Source organism: Typha angustifolia, chromosome 9, assembly GCF_048772165.1.
Source record: "Typha angustifolia cultivar Huaian chromosome 9, ASM4877216v1, whole genome shotgun sequence".
In the NCBI taxonomy this organism is placed as follows: Eukaryota; Viridiplantae; Streptophyta; class Magnoliopsida; order Poales; family Typhaceae; genus Typha; species Typha angustifolia.
The window spans coordinates 10,243,425-10,263,658 of record NC_133247.1 but is presented as its reverse complement, the minus strand read 5'-3'; the positions used below and the strand labels follow the sequence as shown (position 1 = coordinate 10,263,658).

General features: G+C 35.8%; 1 protein-coding gene across 2 annotated transcripts; it reads left to right on the top strand.

Annotated features, from left to right (window-relative positions):
• Positions 1 to 12,182: 12,182 nt before the first annotated feature.
• On the top strand, positions 12,183 to 20,001 carry LOC140767050 (probable beta-1,4-xylosyltransferase IRX14). 2 transcript variants are annotated; one of them, XM_073106803.1, is made up of 4 exons: positions 12,183 to 12,936; positions 13,012 to 13,518; positions 19,259 to 19,533; positions 19,633 to 20,001. In XM_073106803.1, the coding sequence occupies exons 1-3, from the start codon at positions 12,236 to 12,238 to the stop codon at positions 19,479 to 19,481; spliced, it is 1,431 nt and encodes a 476-aa protein (XP_072962904.1). In that variant the 5' UTR covers positions 12,183 to 12,235; the 3' UTR covers positions 19,482 to 19,533; positions 19,633 to 20,001. The 2 variants fall into 2 exon arrangements, with proteins under 2 accessions (XP_072962904.1, XP_072962905.1); XM_073106804.1 differs by lacking the exon at positions 19,633 to 20,001 and having other exon boundaries at positions 19,240 to 19,464.
• The last annotated feature ends 233 nt before the right edge of the window (positions 20,002 to 20,234 follow it).

Below are 20,234 nucleotides of genomic sequence, written 5' to 3'. Positions count from 1 at the left end.
ATAATTTAATTATTAATTTATTCTTAATATATTTATAAGCAAATACTTCAATGCACATTTAAAACTTATGATCTTAATCAACGGCTATAATAGCCAGTTTTCATATCCGGTATACATTAAGTAAGAAAAAGAGTATATTAGTTAAGAAGATTAATTATGTGTGTCTAACTTCCTAATTTTCTTATTATACCCTTGAAGATCTTAACCATTAGATTTTCATCAAAGTGATTGATAAACAATTATACGTTTTCTTTTCTTCCGTTAAGATTTCTCTCTTAAATATAATTATGCCTTAATTATAGGAGATATCATTTAATATTAAATAATTTAAATTTGATTATTTGGAGATAAACTTCAATTTAAATATAATTCTCTATCTCTATCTATTAAAATTTAATTTAAGTCAATCTTAAACTAATGGGAGATATATGTAAATAATAAAAATAATCAAAAAGATAAAATGTAATTAAATTTTCATCAAGTTAATTATAAAAGACATCAATACCCTTATTTTGATATATATACATTACTCTCAATTAATGATATATATATCTTTTACTTAATAAAATATTAAGATAATATAATTGTTAAAAAATAATGTGCAAGATTATATATCTAAAAAAAGTTACAGAACCGTAATATCTTTCATTCCTATTATACCTTTAAAGATCTTAACCGTTAGATCTTTATCAAATTGATTGATAAAGAATTAATTCTATTGCACGGAAGAAACCCTCTTATTTATATATATAGTCTTATTTTAGAATACTAGTGAACATAAGAATAATAATTTCTAAATTATAATAAAAAAAAGTGAATAGAGAGGAAAAGACAGATAGGGAAGAAAAAAAATTAGAAGCGTAATTTTACCCTATGTGGTTTGAATTAATTTCACAAAGCCCTCGTGTATTTTCAACCTAAACGCTTAACTCACATATGGTCCTGATTAAAGTATAATTATTATATCTTTTATCATATTTAATCAAATTAGATGTTGAATTTGAAGATCCTTATTAAAAACAAAGTTGTAGAGGATTGGATAGACTTTCAAATGCATCTGAATAATACTAATAGAATTTTAGATGACATTATCATATCTTTATTATTTGAAATTCGATCAATATTATTTTAGATATATTAAAAATTTTATCTAATTCTCTATAACTTTGTTTCAATTTTCAACATTGTCTTCAAATTCGACATCTAGTAGTCAAATACGTTGCGAAAGATAACAGTTATATTTTAGTTAAGATTATATGATTGTTAAATGCTTTTTAAGTTGAAAATACATAATAATTTATAAAATTGGAGCTAGGAGTGTAAAATAATTTTCCTTAAAAATAACTATATAGCCTATCTGAAGTAAAATATTTTGTTTATGTCAAAGGATCTATACAGTAAAAAAAGCGTTTATGGGGGTATATATGAAAAACATAATAGCTTAGAGAGGGTGAAAAGGTAGAAGAAGGGCTTCTACTTGTGATTCTAGTTTGGTGTTCTACTTTTGCATTGATTTTCATAGTCGAGACTCCCTAATAGAACGAAAGCTCTCAATCGAGTATTGTCTTCTTCGGTAATTTTTTGTCGAAATTCTCCTATAGTTCATCATAGTAAAATATTTGTACTGGATTAATGGATTTTTTTTTTTCATTGTGGCACTATCATTTTACTTTACTTTGTTAAGAGGGTTTTCTACTTGAATTTATATCTCTTGCTTTCTTAATGATATTTTCACCTGCATCCCAAGTAGGGGTGTAAACGAGCCGAGCCTGAGCGAGCCGGCTCTAGCTCAGGCTCGGCTCGAAATTAGTTTCGAGCCTCACAATGTTGCTCAGGCTCGGCTCAGCTCAACCCGAGCCGAGCTCGAGCTGAGCCTAACTGAGCTCGAGCTCGATTAGAGGATAAGGCGGTGGCGACGTGGGCGGTTGCGACGTGGGCGGTGGCGACGTGGGCGGCGGCTTGCCGAAGGAGTCGGAGACGAATGGAGGAGGCCGACGACGGAGGAGGAGGAGGAGGAGGCCGACGACGGAGGAAGGTGTGGCGCCGTGGTGGTGGTTTGCTGTCGTTGCCGATGGAGACCGACAGGGAGGGAAGAATGAAGGTGATCGGGTGGATGAGGGTGAGAGTGAAGGTGAGGGTGGGGGAATTGATGATGGGGAAGGTGATGTGATGGGAAATGTGAAGTAATTAATGAGGGTGGGGTAGGTGAGGATGATGAATGTTGAGGTAGGTTACGGGTGAGAATGAGTTAGTGAAGGACACGTGGCAATATTTCCTTATGCCACGTGTCCTTAGTCATAGGGACTCAGGCTATCGAGCCTATCGAGCCGAGCCTGAGCGAGCCGGCTCTAGCTCAGGCTCGGCTCGATATTAATTTCGAGCCTATTATAATGGCTCGGGCTCGGCTCAGCTCTGATCGAGCCGAGCCGGACTCGAGCTTCACCCGAGCCGAGCCCGAGCCGAGCCCGAGCTGCTCGTCAAGCCTGACAGCCCTAATCCCAAGCCATGAAATTACACAAACTATAACTTTAAATTAAGCCCTTTCTTTCTAAGAATATAATATGATTTGATTCATATTGGTTCCACTCGTAGCATTAGGTTCATTGAGATGAGCCTATTTATCTAGTTGAGTTTTGTTAGAAGCATTTTACTGAGGCGTGTTCAAACGGGGATGCGAATGTCTACACACGTTCGCAAAAACAAATAACGTAAATTGTGCGTTCGAACGGAATCGGGCAGTTTGAATGCCTGCATACGTTCACATCGACAAAGAACTGAAATTCTGCATTCGAACGTGATCGGGCGCGTCCGAACGCACCGCGGTGAAAGTTGTGGGTTTGTTAGGATTTGTTAGAGTTGTTTAACTTAGTTGATAAGTCCCTAAGGTGAGCCTCTATAAATATGTAGAGAAAACCCTAATTGGAGTCAATTTTGAATAAATGAATTGACTTTGACCTTTATCTCTCTCTCAACATATCTCTAGCAATTAGCGCATTCTCCTTCCTCCCTTCTTTCACCCCCAAGTCTTTGGTCGGCCTCTTCCAACTTTCTAACCCCTCTTCTACAACAATTTCTCCTTTTTCACACCAATGAGTAAACCTAGCATCTATCTAGATATTGGAGAACTATCAAGCTAGAATCTAATTGACCTTTGATCACTGTTTGGTTGATATCTTGAGATCTATTCGTTTAAATCTTATGATCTTAGATTCGTTAGAAAGCTCTTTCCAAAAGCGACAACATATCTAAAATTCAGAAGGATTCGTCGGTTAGATTGTTCGCAGATTCTTTCAGAAGTTACGAGCTTCATCAAGTCCAGAACTGTTGCGGGTCGGATTAGACCAATGGGTAACAGAATAGAAAACTTTGTTGGATGTAGGCAATTTTAGAACCAAATAAAGTCTATATAAACAAATAAAAATTCGCCTATTTTTTATTACTTTGAAAACAACAACAGTATGATTAGAGCAAATAATTGTTAATTGCTTCACTGTAATCTATCCTCATGTCTTAAATTATAGAAATCATCCTTAGGTACATTATGAATTCGCATGTGATAAAAGGACCCTGTTAATGATGGCCATAATCCCATCAATTATGTTTACATCAGAGAGAATATCTATGTGACCAAAAGTAATTATTATGAAAAAAAGAAAGAAAAGAAAACCATATCTAATATTATAATCAATCACCTCACCTAATTGCTATTTAATCACACACATTGGACAACTTATATTGGGTCATTTGTCTGCAAAATCAAAAGGGATAATTACATCTCCACTTGAACTTATCCCATTTTTACATAGTCCTCATTTATTTTTCATGGCACTTAGCTCTTAACCATGTAAAACCTTGATTAATTAAAAAAAAAACTCACTTGATTAATTTACGGGATCATTTTATTCTTATTTTACAAGAAAACTTTAATTGAAGTTTGTCGTTATTATTATTTAGGTTTGAGAAAGGGATATAAAAATTAGCGATAGTTTGCGGGACATAGAGAGAGTTAAATGTCTTAATTTTACATTATTTTTATATTGTATAATATATTTTCAAGTGTTTTGTGATCAGAATCTATTACAACATAAAAATTACACTAACAATTATTTTCCAGGATCACCCAATTTCTTTTGTTATACTTTGTAAAACTAACCAAACCCAAGTAATATGTCACCAAACTACTACTTTTCAATGTGGAAAAAAGAAAAGAAGCAAGGATTTGGTAGTTATTTTGTTTCCACTAAGTAAATGTACAGTCCATATTCCATGGAACTGGTATTAGTCTGCAGAGTGTTGCATAACTTTCTTTTCTTTTTGTCTTCTGGTGGCAAAGATTGGCTGTTCCTCTCCATTTGGTGTTTTGAATTTGGATGGTAGACAATCAATTCCTAGGTACAGACAGATAAGTTTTTTTAATAAAAATAAATAAATGAAATGAAAGACAAACAGATAAGTTTATGATGCCTATCACATCACTCAAGGCATCTATCTTATGGATCATTGTATCACAAGTATGTCTATATATATATATATATATACTAATGTTGCCTCCTAGAGATTTAATATATTTTATTAAGTACAATGACCCATTCTTTGTTTTGATAAATATCAGGGTTATCCACTTACCCAATCAATTAGAAATTCAGATACTCCAATTAATAATATTATATATGTAGTGGATTTTTAAAATCGATACTATATTCACTAATGGAATATAGTTCAGATAGTTAAAGAGGCTCATATTATATCAGTATCCAATGAGATACTATAAAATAAATTAACAATATAGTCTATATTATTTTACTTGTTTGTTAATGGGTTGTTGAGATTTAGAATTTTTTTTAAGCATTAATTTTAGTCCTGTGTTGAAAAGAGCAAATAATTGAAAGTGATTTATAATGAAAGCTTATCTACCTACAGTGTTAGTGACATTTTCATTTACCCATTTATAAATAGGATAAACTACACTTAACCTTCGGAAATATTATCATTTTTCACATATACTATTATTTCAGAGAGTTCAGAGGTTCTACGTGGATAATAATAAAGTTCAGAAGTTATACATGAAAAATTATGATAGTTTATAGTAGCTAAGTATAATTTTCTCTATAAAATACATACTTTCCTAGTATCTAGCATTAAACTAATTGGTAGCTTGACCAGGCTATGATCACATTAGTGAAGAGTCTTAGAGATGCTCTGTATACCTAACTGTTGATGTAAGGTAGGTGTGAGTTGCTCAGTCTATTCTTAGCTGTTTTGGGTCAACTGAAAAGAACAAAAAGAGAACAATATGTCAATATCTCATTTCATGCTGTATTGTGTTGTCATACTCTTGTTTAGAAATTAGGAATGCCTTTATAGTGGGTGGCCCAATTATCCCATGGTGAAATATCTCACTTCATGGTGATGTTTCTGATGGATATATACAATCATAAGATTCATACTTTATATTATCTCAGAGCATGTAAGTCTTGTTCAATTGAGAATAGAGTGAAATAGAAATTACAAAGTCTAATTTGTTATTATTAAAATGAATGTGTTATTCTAGGAATAGTTATTTCTATGTTTACTTGTATTTTGGAATAATAAGTGTAGTGATTATATTTGATGTGAGATGAGGTGAACATAAATTAAAAAAATTACTAAAATACCCTTCGATTTGATTAAAATAGATTGATGAAATAAATAGTAAATAAATTATTATATTTTACATATGCAATGCTTGGTGTTATGTATGCAATGCTAGGCTAGGGCATTGCTTATGCAATTTAGAGAGATAGATATATAATGCTTGAATGCAAAAAGAGATAAAAATGCAATGCAATTTAAAATATATTTTAATTTTACACAATTTTGGTTTATTATATTATCTCTTTTACATTTAATACCAATTAATAATTTTATAATTTAAATTTAAGTATATAAAATTAAAATAATATTTAATAATAATAATACCTTTTAAAATGTGCTTATTTTTATGAAATATTAAATTATTGATATTTATATTGTTTAAATTGAATTATATTATTTAGTATAAAATAAAAAATATGATAAGGGAGGAGAGCGAGTAGAGATGAGTAATAAATTATCATAAGATGTTAATAAGATATTGAAGAGAGAGAAGAGAGGTGTAATGAATTATGACAAGATGTTTAAAAGAGATAAAAGATGGGTGATAAATTATAGATTATTTTATAAATTATACCCTACATTATTTTACCTATTTTGTGATTCACACCCCATCTTTGACGATTTTATAACCCAATCCCTCATTTTTCTCTATAATTCTTGTTTAACACACTGACATTATTTTGACTAACTGATATCGACCAAATTACTAAAAAACTCTATCCACTATTTTTTCTCCTTTCTACCCTTCCTCTGAAAAAGATATGGGTAATTTACGTATTTGTAAATTATTTCATATATTATAACAGAATATTTCTTTACTGGTACTGTTTAATTAACAAAGATGTTAAACGAGAATTATAAGAAAAAAGTAGGGGTCAAATTACAAAAACCTCAAAGGGTGTGAATCACAAAATAGATAAAATGTAGGTTTGGCCACCCGACAGTCACCGGTAGTTGCAGCAGCTACCACTAGCTAGCAGTCGGCCCGAGGAAGCCAACCATGGTTATTGGTGGTCGTAGAAGTGTCGGATCCATGGTCACTAGCCATGGGCTTGTTATAGCGTAAACCATCATCTTCGATGGTCTTTCAACCAGTGCTAGCATGAATGGAGGCCTTGACACTAGTGCAAGTGGTCCAAGGAAGGTGCCGGACGTTAAGGTTGGGGTCGATGGAGATTGGATCGCCGCCGATGGAAAGATAAGGGTTTTAGCCCTAGCTTCCACTGTGGGTGGGAAAGACGACCATGTGGCCAATATTGTGGGCGGATTTGGCATGAAAGTAGTGTTTGGGAGGCTCTGTGGTAGTAGGGGTAAGGGGGCTTCACCAAGGCCGAAAGAGTTGTGGTTGCTACGATTTGGGGCTCCCCCTCACCTCCCTCATAAGTGGAGTATTTTAATTACGGTTGGGTTGACCATGCCATGGCTAGCGGCACTGTATGGTGTTAAGCGGGTAGTAAGACGTATGCCAAAGTCTGGATTGAGTTCTTGATAATCTCTTTCAAATCGGCTCAAAATTTTAGGATTAAAGTCTTAACAGACAAGATCCACATATGAATTATTCACTTTATTTGAAATTCAAAATAATAAGCAAATTTAACTAACTTGACTTGACTAACTCGACTGGCTTAACTCACGTGGTCAGATCATATTAATAAAAAAAAATTCGAAATACTTTTGTACTAAAAGTCTTATGTGTGAAAATTGTTGTATTTCAGAAGAAGAGAGCGAATAAAATAAAGGGAGAAAAAAAAAATTCTCTCATACTATTTGAATATACAATATAAAGAAGACAAAGGAAGGAAATAGTACAATTAAAAGGAAGACCTTTTTATCTCTTTCCCAATCATACAGAGAAAAGGAAAGTGTGTATAAAGTCTTTTTTTAAATAATTTTTTTTGGTATTTTTGATAATTCAATAGTCAATAAGTTATAGAGGGAATAGCGAGTCAACTCTCCTCAATAATTAGTTTAAACAATTAGACCAATATTATGGTACAAACGAGCAACATAATTAGATGTAAAAAAGATGGTTGAGAACGGACTATGGAAGAGGACATAGGAATGGATCAATAAGAACTATCTTTAGAAAATGAGAGAATAACCATTATTCAAAGAGAAAATGACATATAAGAGGGAGAAGATATTTTTCATCTAAAATATGCAAGAGAAAGAGAGAATTTAGATTGCCAATTTATTTTGAATATAATTTGGGCACATCACACTCAGTTAAGTTTGGCAAAAAAAGTAACAGGCCAATTTTAGTCATACGTATATGGATTAGTTTGAGACTTATTAAAATATACAAATTAAGAATATTTTACCCAATTAACAAGCAGAAAAGGCAACACTAAGAAGGTTATAGAGCTCCAGGGGAAAAAGATCAAGAGACCCCAAAACAACACAGGAGGAGACACCATTACCTCGATTTGTTGCCCGGTCAGCAACTCAGTTTGTCTCCCTAAATACATAAGCAATCTTGACTTCTTTAAAACTACACAACAATCTTAGACAATCATCCACCATATTCCTAAGTTGCCATAGGCTAATACCATCATGTTGTAGCAACTGAGTCATCTCCAAAGAGTTAGTTTCTAATACCAACTTGCAATCTTTTATGGCTGCATTTTAACTCAATAGGATAGCCCATACTTCTACATATAAAGCCGAGACCTTAGGACAAAGTTTCCATGCAATTTTTACTAACTCACCCTTCTCATTTCGTAATATCATCCCATCCCTACCTTAGTAATTGTGAGGGGCATAGCTTCCATTCGAGTTAAGTGTAAGGTAACCTGACTTTGACGCTTCCCATTTGACATCCTTTCTCTTAGTGGCCAAAGACCTATTTTTTCACACTTCAATATATTCTTTAGCAAACTACATAACCCAACGGATTATCACCTTTAAGATCTCAGCCACCCCGCAAAAAGCTATTGAGTTACATTATTTTCACACTAATCATAACATGAACGTGAGGGCAATTTTAATATTTTGATAATAGCTCGCCTCCCCATGCCATCTATACATAAGATAATTCCTATCTATATGATTCTTCAAAGTGCCCATACTAAGTTCTAGCTCCGCCTAACATTCCAAGATATACCAACAAGCAAAGAAAATATAGTAGACATTCATAGTGAATCCTACATAGAGCAAGCTCTCTTTTTGGCCAATTCGGAGACTATGGATATAATCCTAGGTAGGAAGCCATTGCGGTACTAGCTTCTAGTAAAATGTTCAAACTCTTGAAGTTATCGAAAGACGCCAAAAGTCCTTTCCAACCAACCCAAAATTTCATCGGTTGAGGGTTGATAAAAGTGTAGATTGACTTCGTCATTGGTTCTCGTTTAGGGTGTGGCCACTAGCTCTAATAGTCTGCATAGCTGACTCCTTCTAATGGCAACGTCGCTATGTTAAAGCTAGTTTCGTTCCTCATTCCCTTATTTATCCTTTCCATATTCTAAATCGGATCTACTAGGAGGTCAAAGACCATTAGCTTCTATTAGGTTTTATTTGTATTTATATAATTGACAAATTGTATTTAAAATATAATTTATATTCATGTAATATGTCTAAATTTTATATATAAGTATATGCACAAGTTATGAGATGTTTGATGAAAAATATAAAGTGGAAGATTGATTTTAAAGTTAGAGTATTTCGAAACGATTTTAGAATCATTATTGAAGTGCATAAACAATGTCATAATGATTGAAAAAGTATGAAAAATTATTCAAGGGCATAGGAACAAACACTCCGCATTTAGTTGTCTACTCTACCGTTTAAAATGCGTCGGAATATACTCTAGGGTTGTTTACAGCATGTTTATACATATAAAGGTTCATATTTGGTCATTCGCAACGTGCTCACATTACAAGTCACTGTGTTCGAACGCACTCGGGCTGATTTCAAACACCCCCATGTAATTTATAATTTTTGGAGTTACATGAGATCTGATTTGATTTAAATTTGATCTTATTTCAAAGATGTACTTATCTTATCTTATGTCTAAGAAGTATATAAAGTAGCATAATCGAACCCTAGGTGAAGCTATCAAGTATTAATTTAAAAATCATCTTTTAGAAACTGTTTATCAATATTTTGATATCATATCGTTCTCAACTCTATGTATCTATATCATATCCGAAAGAACTATCTCTCAAGAGTCATTCAGATGTAAGGATCAACCTTGAGGGTCACTGAGGTTTAAAAACTTATCACAGAAAGTAGTATGTCATGGGGTCTAGCGAGTAAAGTTGGTATAGATTGAGTTGTGGGAATTGGCGAGTAATCTATAAGCTTCTTATTAACTACTACAGATTTTAATAATTGGTTATAATCTGAGTTTGGATCCGTAGTTCTTTACTCGATTTGGGGTTTTTTCACGTAAATTTATGTGTTTATGATTGTCTATTTCACGCTTCTTATTAACTAATACATTTATTATATTTTTCAATTGGCATCATAGTATATCTAAGAATTCACGTAAGTTCATTTTTTCAGCTTGTAATTCAAAATGCCAAGATGCATAACATGAGGCTGTCAGTTTCACAATATTAACAATAACCATGGTTCGAATGCTGCCCTCGTGGTGCACCCATTCCTAATAAGCTTCTGATACCCAAGCCTTAACATACCTACACTCAAGTCCCAAGGGTCTAAAGGAGTATATTTTGCCAATATAATATTTACCCAAGGAGTGTCCGCCCTATTGAAGACCTTAAAGACCAACGTTGCTAAGGTAGGTATTTCTAGTAAGTCAGAGATTTCTGATAACCAATCATCTTCCTCTATTCTCATAATTACTTCCTAGCTGATAAGGTGTAGATCTCAGCCTCTCCTTTTGTCCCAAAGAAATAACCTCGTTTTCCTGGTAATATCGTCCAAGACCAAGTTCGGCAACCATGTACTCCCCAACCATTATATGGTATCATCATAAGGGTTGCATTGATTAATGTATGTCTTTTGGCAGTAGATAAGACTTCTTTTTCATCTTATACGTTTTTTCTCCACCCCATCAACCAAAGCTTTATGATCCTTTACTTTGACTCTTTTTTCTGAGATAAGAACTCCCAAGTATACAAATGGTATGCTTGCAATTTAAGAGATTCACTTAGTTGAATCGAGAGAGCAAGATGAATCCAACTTGGTAAGTAAAATACAACATTTTGAAAGTTTACTCTCCGATTGGATAATTTGGAGTAGTGAACAAAATAAGCCAACACACATTTTGCATTTCAATAGTGACCAATAGGTCATGAGCATAAAACAAATGTGAGAGTTGAGTATCTCCAGCTTGAAACTAATGAAGCTCTCTACCAACATTTTTGTTGAGGATGCTCCACAACAACTACATGACCAAGATAAATAGATAAGGTGAGGGTGGGTCGTCTTGCTGGAGTCTCTATGAGGCCAAATCTAATTAGTAAGTTTGCCATTGATGATGACGGCAAAATGAAGAAATAAGATACAAGCTCAAATTCAATTACATCATACATAAGGAAACCCAGGTGATAAAGGGTACCAAACACCGCCCCAACTAAACCGATAATAAGCTCTCTATATCCAACTTGATCATCATCCTCAGCAGGCCCCATTTGTCATTGACCATTGAATGGTCCGCTTCCTAAGCTACTAGAGTGTTGTCCATGATGCTATGCCCCGCTCTGAAGGTTGCTACTCCAAGTTGATGAGCTTAGGAAGATTTCTCTTCAACATACCTATCAATACCTTTGCAATGACCTAGTAGGCCACATTACAAAGTGCGATTGGCTAATAATCTTATATCTCGGTAGAGTAGTCCTTCTTGGGCACTAGTGCAATAAAGGTGTTCCCCAATAACTGAGTAGTTAGACGTGGTGAAGAACTGGTCAAAAGTTTTAAAGAGGCTCTCACCCATAATGCTCTAGAAACAAAGATATACTTCAATTTGACCTCGCTGCTTTGACTCAAGAAAGGCTCCACAACCCATCTCTAATCTCCTCATAGAATACCGATGTTGTTGTGCCCGTCCCATTTCCTCCAAGATAATTGGTTGTGTCGATCAATCAAACATCTCTGAGATCGGTTCCTCCTCCAGTCCTCATAGACTGTTATAGAAAGCCGTGAACAATCCTCCACCTTAGTTTGGTCCTACATCCGTCAGATAGAAGAACTCAAAGTTCCTATCCCCATTTTAAACCCACCTTAGTCGGAATCTTTACAGCCATTTGATATTAATTTGTCTACTTAAAATTGTCTTCCTATTGTAGAGGCTCCGAAGGGCGAGCAGGCCGCTGGCGTCCAACAACCCTGTTGCATCAACGGCTCAAGCTCCGGGATGATTTGCTTTGACTCCTTCCAGGTTATGCTCTAGAGAGCCAACATCTCTCTTAGAACACCTACTTAAATGCTCTAGACAGCCAACATCCTTACTGAACTGCAGCATCGGTAAAATGTATTGACTTTTTTAATTTTTATTTCTTCCAGTTTGGGCATGTCGGTCCCAGTCTATCCCAATCCGGGAAATTGGCAGAAAGAACCAACTGCAACCCGAGTCTATTATATCTTTCGTCTTAACACTCACCCCTCTCACCAACTTCACTAACTCACCAGGCAACAAATGAAGCCCGCGCCACCACTCCACCACCCGACCCGCCGCGCTGCCGCCGACCCATCCTCTTCCTCCGCCGCCGCTCCCGCCGTTTCTGCTGACTCCTCTGCCGTCCACAAACCCTCCTCCTCCGCCTCCGCCTTCTTCTTGCTCCTCTTCCACCTCCTCTCCTGCCTCCTCTCCCTCTTCCTCGGCTTCCGCTTCTCCCACCTCCTCCTCCTCTCCTCTTCCCCTCCCATTCCCCTCCTCTCTCCCCCTCCTCCTTCTCCTCCTCCGCCCCCTCCCCCTCATCTCCCCTCCCAGCACGTCACCGCCGGCCGCCACGGCATCCTCGTCCGCCCCCATCCCCATCCTTCCCCCGTCGAAACCTCCCGCGCTTACCGCATCCTCGCCGCCGTCCAATCCGAGCAGCGCCGCCTTTTCAAGAACCAACCCGCTCACCAACGCCCTCTCCTAATCATCACCCCGACCTACTCCCGCACCTTCCAATCCTTCCACCTCTCCTCCCTCGCCCACTCCCTCCTCCTCCTCCTCCCCTCCCCTCTCACTTGGCTCGTCGTCTCGCCCGCCGACTCCTCCAACCACACCATCGCCCTTCTCGCCCGCTTCCCCTCCCTCCCCGTCCTCCACCTCCCCTTCCCCGGTAAAATCCCTCCCACCTGGCTCGCCCGCCGCCGCGCCGAGTCCCGCATGCGCCTCCACGCGCTCAGGTGGTACAAAATTATCATCTTTCGCATTTCTTGCTAAAACTTTAAGCACTTAGTTTTGTTCTTTGATTGATGTAGGGTTATACGGGAACGGCGGCTGCACGGAGTAGTCGTGTTCGCGGACGACTCCAATGTGCATAGCTTGGAGTTCTTCGATGAGGCGAAGAAGGTGAATTGGATGGGGGCAGTCTCGCTCGCGATTCTTGGGCATGAGAGCGCAGAGATTCCGATCCAAGGGCCGGTGTGTAACACGTCTGGGCATCTGGTTGGGTGGCACAGCTTTAATTCGATTAACTATCGAGGTAGGACTGCTACATTTATTGGGGAACAGGGGGTGGTGCTGCCCGGGAAAATGGAGTGGGCGGGGTTCGCGATGGATGCAAGGTTGGTGTGGAGGGAGGCTGAGGGGAGGCCGGATTGGGTGAGGGACCTCGATGAGGTGGGGTTGAGTAAGGAGGAGATCGAGAGCCCACTGGATTTGCTGAAGGATGCGGCGTTTGTTGAGCCACTTGGGAGTTGTGGGAAGAAGGTGATGCTGTGGTGGCTCCGGGTGGAAGCCCGGTATGATAGCAAGTTCCCGGCTGGGTTAGTTTTGAACCACCTTTCTTAATTTTATTAGCTATGTCTCTATTATTGTTGCTTACTTTGGATGAGCTATTGTGCATTAATTAGTTTCTTGGAAGTTGAAATTGTAGACTTTGCTAATTGTTGTTCTTTAGCAGATCAATTGTCTTAGAATCATGTTTCTGAAACCTACTGACATGAATGTACTTAACTCCTTATAGATAATGACAGAAATGCTTTAACTGTTATGATGCATGCAGCTCACTGCTATTATGCTATTGCTAGAATTGTACTTGGATCATTGGATGTATTTGGAAATATTTTTGGGATGATAGAAATTGGTGAACTAATGAAATGTAAACTCTGTCAGAAGACCTCTATTCAAGCTTGAATTATTTTGTTAATTTGTACTTTTGTCTCTTCATTCCAAGTTATCATAGTACCTAATACAATGTAATCATTTGATTGCCCTGTTGCTAAAAATGATTTCATTAGTAGGATTAGGCTATTCCATCATCGGGTGGAATTGTAGTCCTCGGGATTATAGTTTGTCTAGAGTATCAAATTGATTGATCCTCATGACAATTGTAGCTCTTCTCACTTGCATTGATTGGCAGTTGTAATAACATGGATGATCATTCAATTACTCTTTTTGTGATGTGTATTTGTAGAGTAACGTGGTGGCTTCTATTGCCATATTTTAGTGGTGTAGAATCTAGATTTTTTGGTGAATTAACACTAAGAAATTATGTGGGATATTTGAGTTATTAGTTATGCCTTTTGCCCAGTAGCTGATAATGATGCAATGATAAGGAGCTTATTCTTTTCAAATTTTTATAAAAACATGGAAAGGAAAACATCTGAAAACTAGAATCTCTAAACATTGTTGTTGAAGGAATGCATAAATTTCCTACTTTTCTAATTTTTCAAAATGCTTAAACACATACTTAAAAAGGCTAATAATTCATATAAAGCTCTTTGTTCTATTCTCTAAGTTATGCTGGGGCTGAAGTTTACGTGGCTCAGCAACAATCTTCCCTTTTTGCATGTTAGCTTGCCCATATTATTATTCTCCTTTGAGTTGTTTCAATTAGCCATCAAACCAAAGTTTTATCTGGAAATTCTGACCCACATGGGAACTATTACCAAACCAACAAATGCGATTTGTTTGCTAGCTCCTCTTCTTAACTCGCGTAATGAAGCAATCCTGACTTTGGTCAATGGATGCATTTTTTTGCTTCTGACTCCAAGTTTGCTCTACTACTGGAATTTATTACTATATGGGGAGAGTCCTTGAACCCTATTTGGTTATGACCTCCTTACAGGTGGACTCCTTCCAACAAGAATCAATGTTTCTTTTAACTTGTCATATATTAACTCATATGAGAGAAGATCCATTAATCTTTATGTGGGGATCTTAAATTTTCTTCACTAGTAAAGCTACTTAGTTTGTGATTCATTAACAAACAGATCTAATTATTATGAAACCTGAAAAAGAAGGCTGAATCAAAAGACTATCTTCAATATCTAGATATGGTTTTGTGGTTCTTTGAAGGTATAATGGTTCAGACTGAAACCAGACAATTACTACGCATAAAATCTTAGTTTGGCTGAAGGACCGCTTGAGAGATTAAAGACACTCATCTGTATGTGCGATTATAAAGGTTCTGGAACAAATTCTCTTTGTAGGAAAGAGTCCGGGAAACTTATCTTTGGTAAGGCTATAAGTACTGCCCTTCATTAGAAAAACAAGATGCATCCTCATGAACTGCCAGAATTCTCTAAGCTGGGTGAAAGAATTTGTCAGCAACTCAGCATCATGTCATTTTGGTTGGTATACGACAAAATTACTTTGATACATAGGGATTGAGCATCATGTCATTTTGGTTGGTATATGACTAAAATTGCTTTGATACATAGGGACTGAGGTCTAGTTATAGTTTTAACCTGTTTGTTTTAAAGGATCACATTCTAGTTGCTATTTACTTTAAAGGCATGAATATTTTAGGAAAATAGGACCCAGTGAGAAGTCACGTAAATAGAACACCACTTGAATAATGGTTCATGAAGTCCCCGTTTGGATCTAGGTTAGAGAATTCCCTATTATAGATTGAGGAATACTATTCTAGATTTGTAACTAAACATCAAATTATCCATACTCTAGATTGAGAACACTATTTAATTATTTCTCACATAAGCGCATTTATAATTTTACCTCTTATTCAACTAAAGTTATTTCACATATCATGTCAAAAATTCTGGCATATCTTTTACCACTCACTATTTCATTTTTACAAACCAAAAGTTTTCACTTGATTTATCCACTTAATTTTTATATCTACCTCTCTCTCCTATTACTCACTTATCTTATTTCTTATTCAAGTACACATTGTATACCTATAAGAAATAAGAACACTTTAATTTGAACTAAATGTCAAATCAAAAGTACTTGTGTCAATTTTCACTTATTCATATTTTGACCTTTAATCAAATATAATTATTACACCACTATTTTAATTTACTTATAAACATCCTATTTTCATCTAAGTTAGAGGTACTATTTTAGGAGTAAGAAATTATAATATTACTCTAGATTTTCCTCTGACTGGAAACCAAACGGGGCCAAAAAGAACAAAAATCCATTATCTAGGTTCTATTCTGGAATATTAATGACCTCTATTGCTCAGTGCTATGACCAACAACTACCAGCTCCAAGTATCCTTGATCAGTTATTCAGAAGAGAGCATGCAATTTTATGAATACCTACCTCTAATATTAGTTGTGTTCTAGACATGAAGAGCTTTAACACGATTGCCCCCTCACTAATCTGCGAAGAATGGATAGACAAGAAAAATATAGAGGGACCTTTGATATCTGAATATAAGTTGAATACTAAACTTTGAAGATTTGTTCCATGTTCTAACCCCTTTGTTTAATCTCCCAATTAAAGCAATACTAGAATTGTACTTTCATTAGTTAGATCGAGGTTTGAACTTCAAAGTTTTACTGGGTGGGTCAGTAACTGATTTAGGAAGCAACATGCTTACTGCGATCTTACTTAGCATGAGAGTATCCAATGATACTAAAACATACATTAAGAAAATCGAAAAGCCATTTGTTTTCTATTTATCACCTTTATTGTCTCTGGAGTGATAGTCTTATGCTTCTAATGTTTAAAAGAGAAACTTTAATCATCTTAGATGATTTTATCTTTTTATCTGATTTTTCATGCATGATTTTCTGCCTATGAATGAAACATTATATAAGACATAATATGTAGAAGTTCATACTTGAAGCCATATCTTTTACTTTATTATGGAAATGCTTATGTTTTTTTAGCACTTTCTAATTTTTCTATGTTTTCGACTATCTTAAGAGGACGAGTAGCTATCATAAATAGATAAAATAAGCTTTAACATATTAAGAATCATGCACAAGAATAATGAGTTTCAGCTTAATGAATACACCTACTATGAGTATGTGGGCTCCAAATAACAGATAACACAATGGTATCCACATTAGGCAGGAAATTGGCCTGGTTATTGTGGACAAAGAGATTTAATGTCTAAACTGCTTGAATAAAAATAACTTCTAGTTTATTGTCTTGCTCCTGTGCTGATGCTCCAATTATTTACAAACTTTAATGGAGGTATCCAATGGCCATTTGCCTTGATGCATATTCTCTGACGATTTTCTTACTCATTCTCTAAGAACTTATTGGTGAGATGCTTAGGTGACAAGATGGTTTGAAGTGTCATTTGAAATTGAGACATTTCGCTGAAAAATTTCGTATTTCAGTCCTATCCGATCCAGAACTCTCCTTCAAAACTGGGATCTAACTGAAACAACTATAGTAATAATTTTTTAATGTATGGTTTAAATTCAAACTTGGATTTGATTTGAATTCAAGTTGTACTTGAATAAATATCAACCTCATTGCTTAAATATTATTAGATTTGTGTGATAATTTGGAAAATAAGATAATAAGAACTATTTATCAAAAGGAGTTTGAAACCGGTATAACAAAAGTAGAACCGAAACTGACCGAAATTGACAGAAATGTTTTGTTTTTTAACTAAGCCGGAACTCAAACCCAAACAGGAACTTCGAACTATGGCAACAATTACTAGAATCCACCTCGTACATTTAATGTTGTATCTCAGTAATTAGAACCTGTTGCTCAGATACAGAGTGTCTTTTGTGTCTGGTGATATTTATTCAATTATTCTTGATGAAATTGCCCCTCAGATGTGTAGGTAGAAGCTACTCGTCACGCTAGCACATTTGGCTTTTGTTCTACCACTTAATGACTTATCCTTCTTCCCTGAATCAGTTTCACTTGAGTCAACTTTTTGGATATGCTTTCTAAAACAGAAAACCCTTTGATGTCCATTCCATTGGAAGTGCAACTGATCAGAACTTTCTTCTGAAAAGTGCAACTGACCTGAGCTCAGAGGATTCACAGGATATAATGCTTGCATATAACTTATTAACTTTCAAAACAGTTCAGAGGAAAAGAACTCTTGCTAAAACACTGTGCAAGAGACCTGTGTACAAAATTGGCACTAAATCTACCACATCAGTTGTTTCTCCAAACAGTAGTAGTATGTCAAAAGCTACTTCCTTAGAATGTTGGTGTTTTATTGTATACTAAATTAATTCTGCAATTAAGGCAACAATTGTACTTAGTGAATAAGAAGAATCTGTTAGAGAGGGTAGAGATGCGATGTCTTCCATCAAGTGTTGAACAAATCAAAATAATGTTCTAAGAACATATAAACTGAGCTATATTGAGAGTCAGACTGAATTTTAACTTTACACAGATGTTGTGAATTAGGACATAGGTCTATATGGTGAAAGAAGAGTGAGAGAAGGCACGTAGATCTTTACAAGATTCCAGTGACTAGAGGGTAACCGAATGAAGTGAACTTGAAGGGGCCTTGAACTATAGATATGTTGTCAAAAGCTTGGATGACATATGGATCACTTGTGAGGCACAACATATACTAGCTAGAATATGATTGGTAAGCTATAAATTGTTCTAAATGTGTATCACTTTTCACTTACATATAACTAGCTATGATGTTATCTGTACTCTCTATCAAGTGGGGGATAAACATTGATAAGCCAAGCTCACTCTAGAGTGGTTGACTGACTGCTCAATTTTTGCTTACCCTTTCCATGTCACGAGTCTAGGAATATCACATGATCTTTGTTCTGTGGATCTTCAGATCTAAGTAGGTCAGTTTATCTCTTTTTTCTTGATTTTAAGAGCTTGTCATTAGCTGGCTATTCTTCTAGATCAGGCAATATCAACATGTCATGGAAAGGAAATCAGTTGGAATGTGCCATCTTCTGCTCAAAAAGAAGTTTTAGATTTTGAATAAGCAGTAATAAACTGTTTTTTATTTGTTAGAGTAGCAGCTGTTTGGAGAAATTCACCTATCTAGAATGCATTTAGTTTAAATATCTAAATAAGTTTTACTCTGATAACACTAATGTCCCTGTGACTAGCTGTAAAACTGCTCTTTTTGCCTAATTTAATTTGAATCTTTGATTGTCAATTGTACTGATTAGAGAATCACTTCAAATAGGTGAATGTAATTGATGCGATTGATAATTGATTTAGTTGTCATGACCATGAACCTTCCATTAATGATCAGATTATCCTTTTTCTATCAGAAATATCAAGTATTTAATAGTCAATGCAGAAAATAATACATTCTCTTGTATTACCTTCAGGTTGTTCTTTTGCATGCAGATGGAAAATAGGTCCTCTAGAGATTACTGTTCCTGCAAAAAGAACTCCATGGCCTGATGCACCACCTGAACCTCCAAACAAACAAATGACCATCCATCAGAACCATGTGGAGAGGCATCCTGCAAAGACAGGCAGATCTTCGAGATCTAGGCGGAGCTCTCGGAGTAAAAGGAAACATGAATCATCAACACGAGCCTTGGAAGTTTCTCATAAACAAAACTGATGACAGCTTGACTGGGGTTAGAGTAGGCCTGTACAAGGTTACAAAACAAAAGGTTCCTGTGATTATTCCAGTCTTTGTTCTACCCTTCTAAATAATTAATTCCATGCTTTGTAGTAACAGACTCTTTATTCTTCCCTTTGTGGTAATGCAGGATCTTTCTTTCCTCCTCTACATGGAATCAGACTTCACCAAAGGTCCTTCTGAATCTGTTGGTCAATTTGTTCATGAGAAGTTTATACGAGAATTATGGAGCTTTTTTGGACAAAGACTAAACAATACAGGAAATTAAGCATTCACATGTTGATGTTGATCTTTTCAAAGCATGAAGACATACCTGATGTTCTGTCGTTTCCATGCACATACAAAAAATAGATACGTAACTTGGATCTGAATCAATCCGACCTACCGAGAGAGCGAGTTTTTATGAGAAGTGTCTCAATTAATGCAAAATATATGTAACCATTGTCTATGTTGCATCCAAAGTTTTCCCATTCTTCAAAATTTTGAGATCCTTTTAGTCCTTCTAGTGGTTTTAAATTCTCTAGTTGCTTCCTTTCTTCTCCAACAAATATTTCTTCCTGCATTTGAGGGTCTTCCACATTGATGGAAGCCTTCTTCTGGGTTTATTATTTATTGGTTGCATATGAGGTTTGTTCTTTTATGTTATATATATTAGGTTATGATTTGATCATTCATATCTATGATAGATTTGCAAACTAAGAACAACATTAATAAATTTTAGTAAGTTGCCGA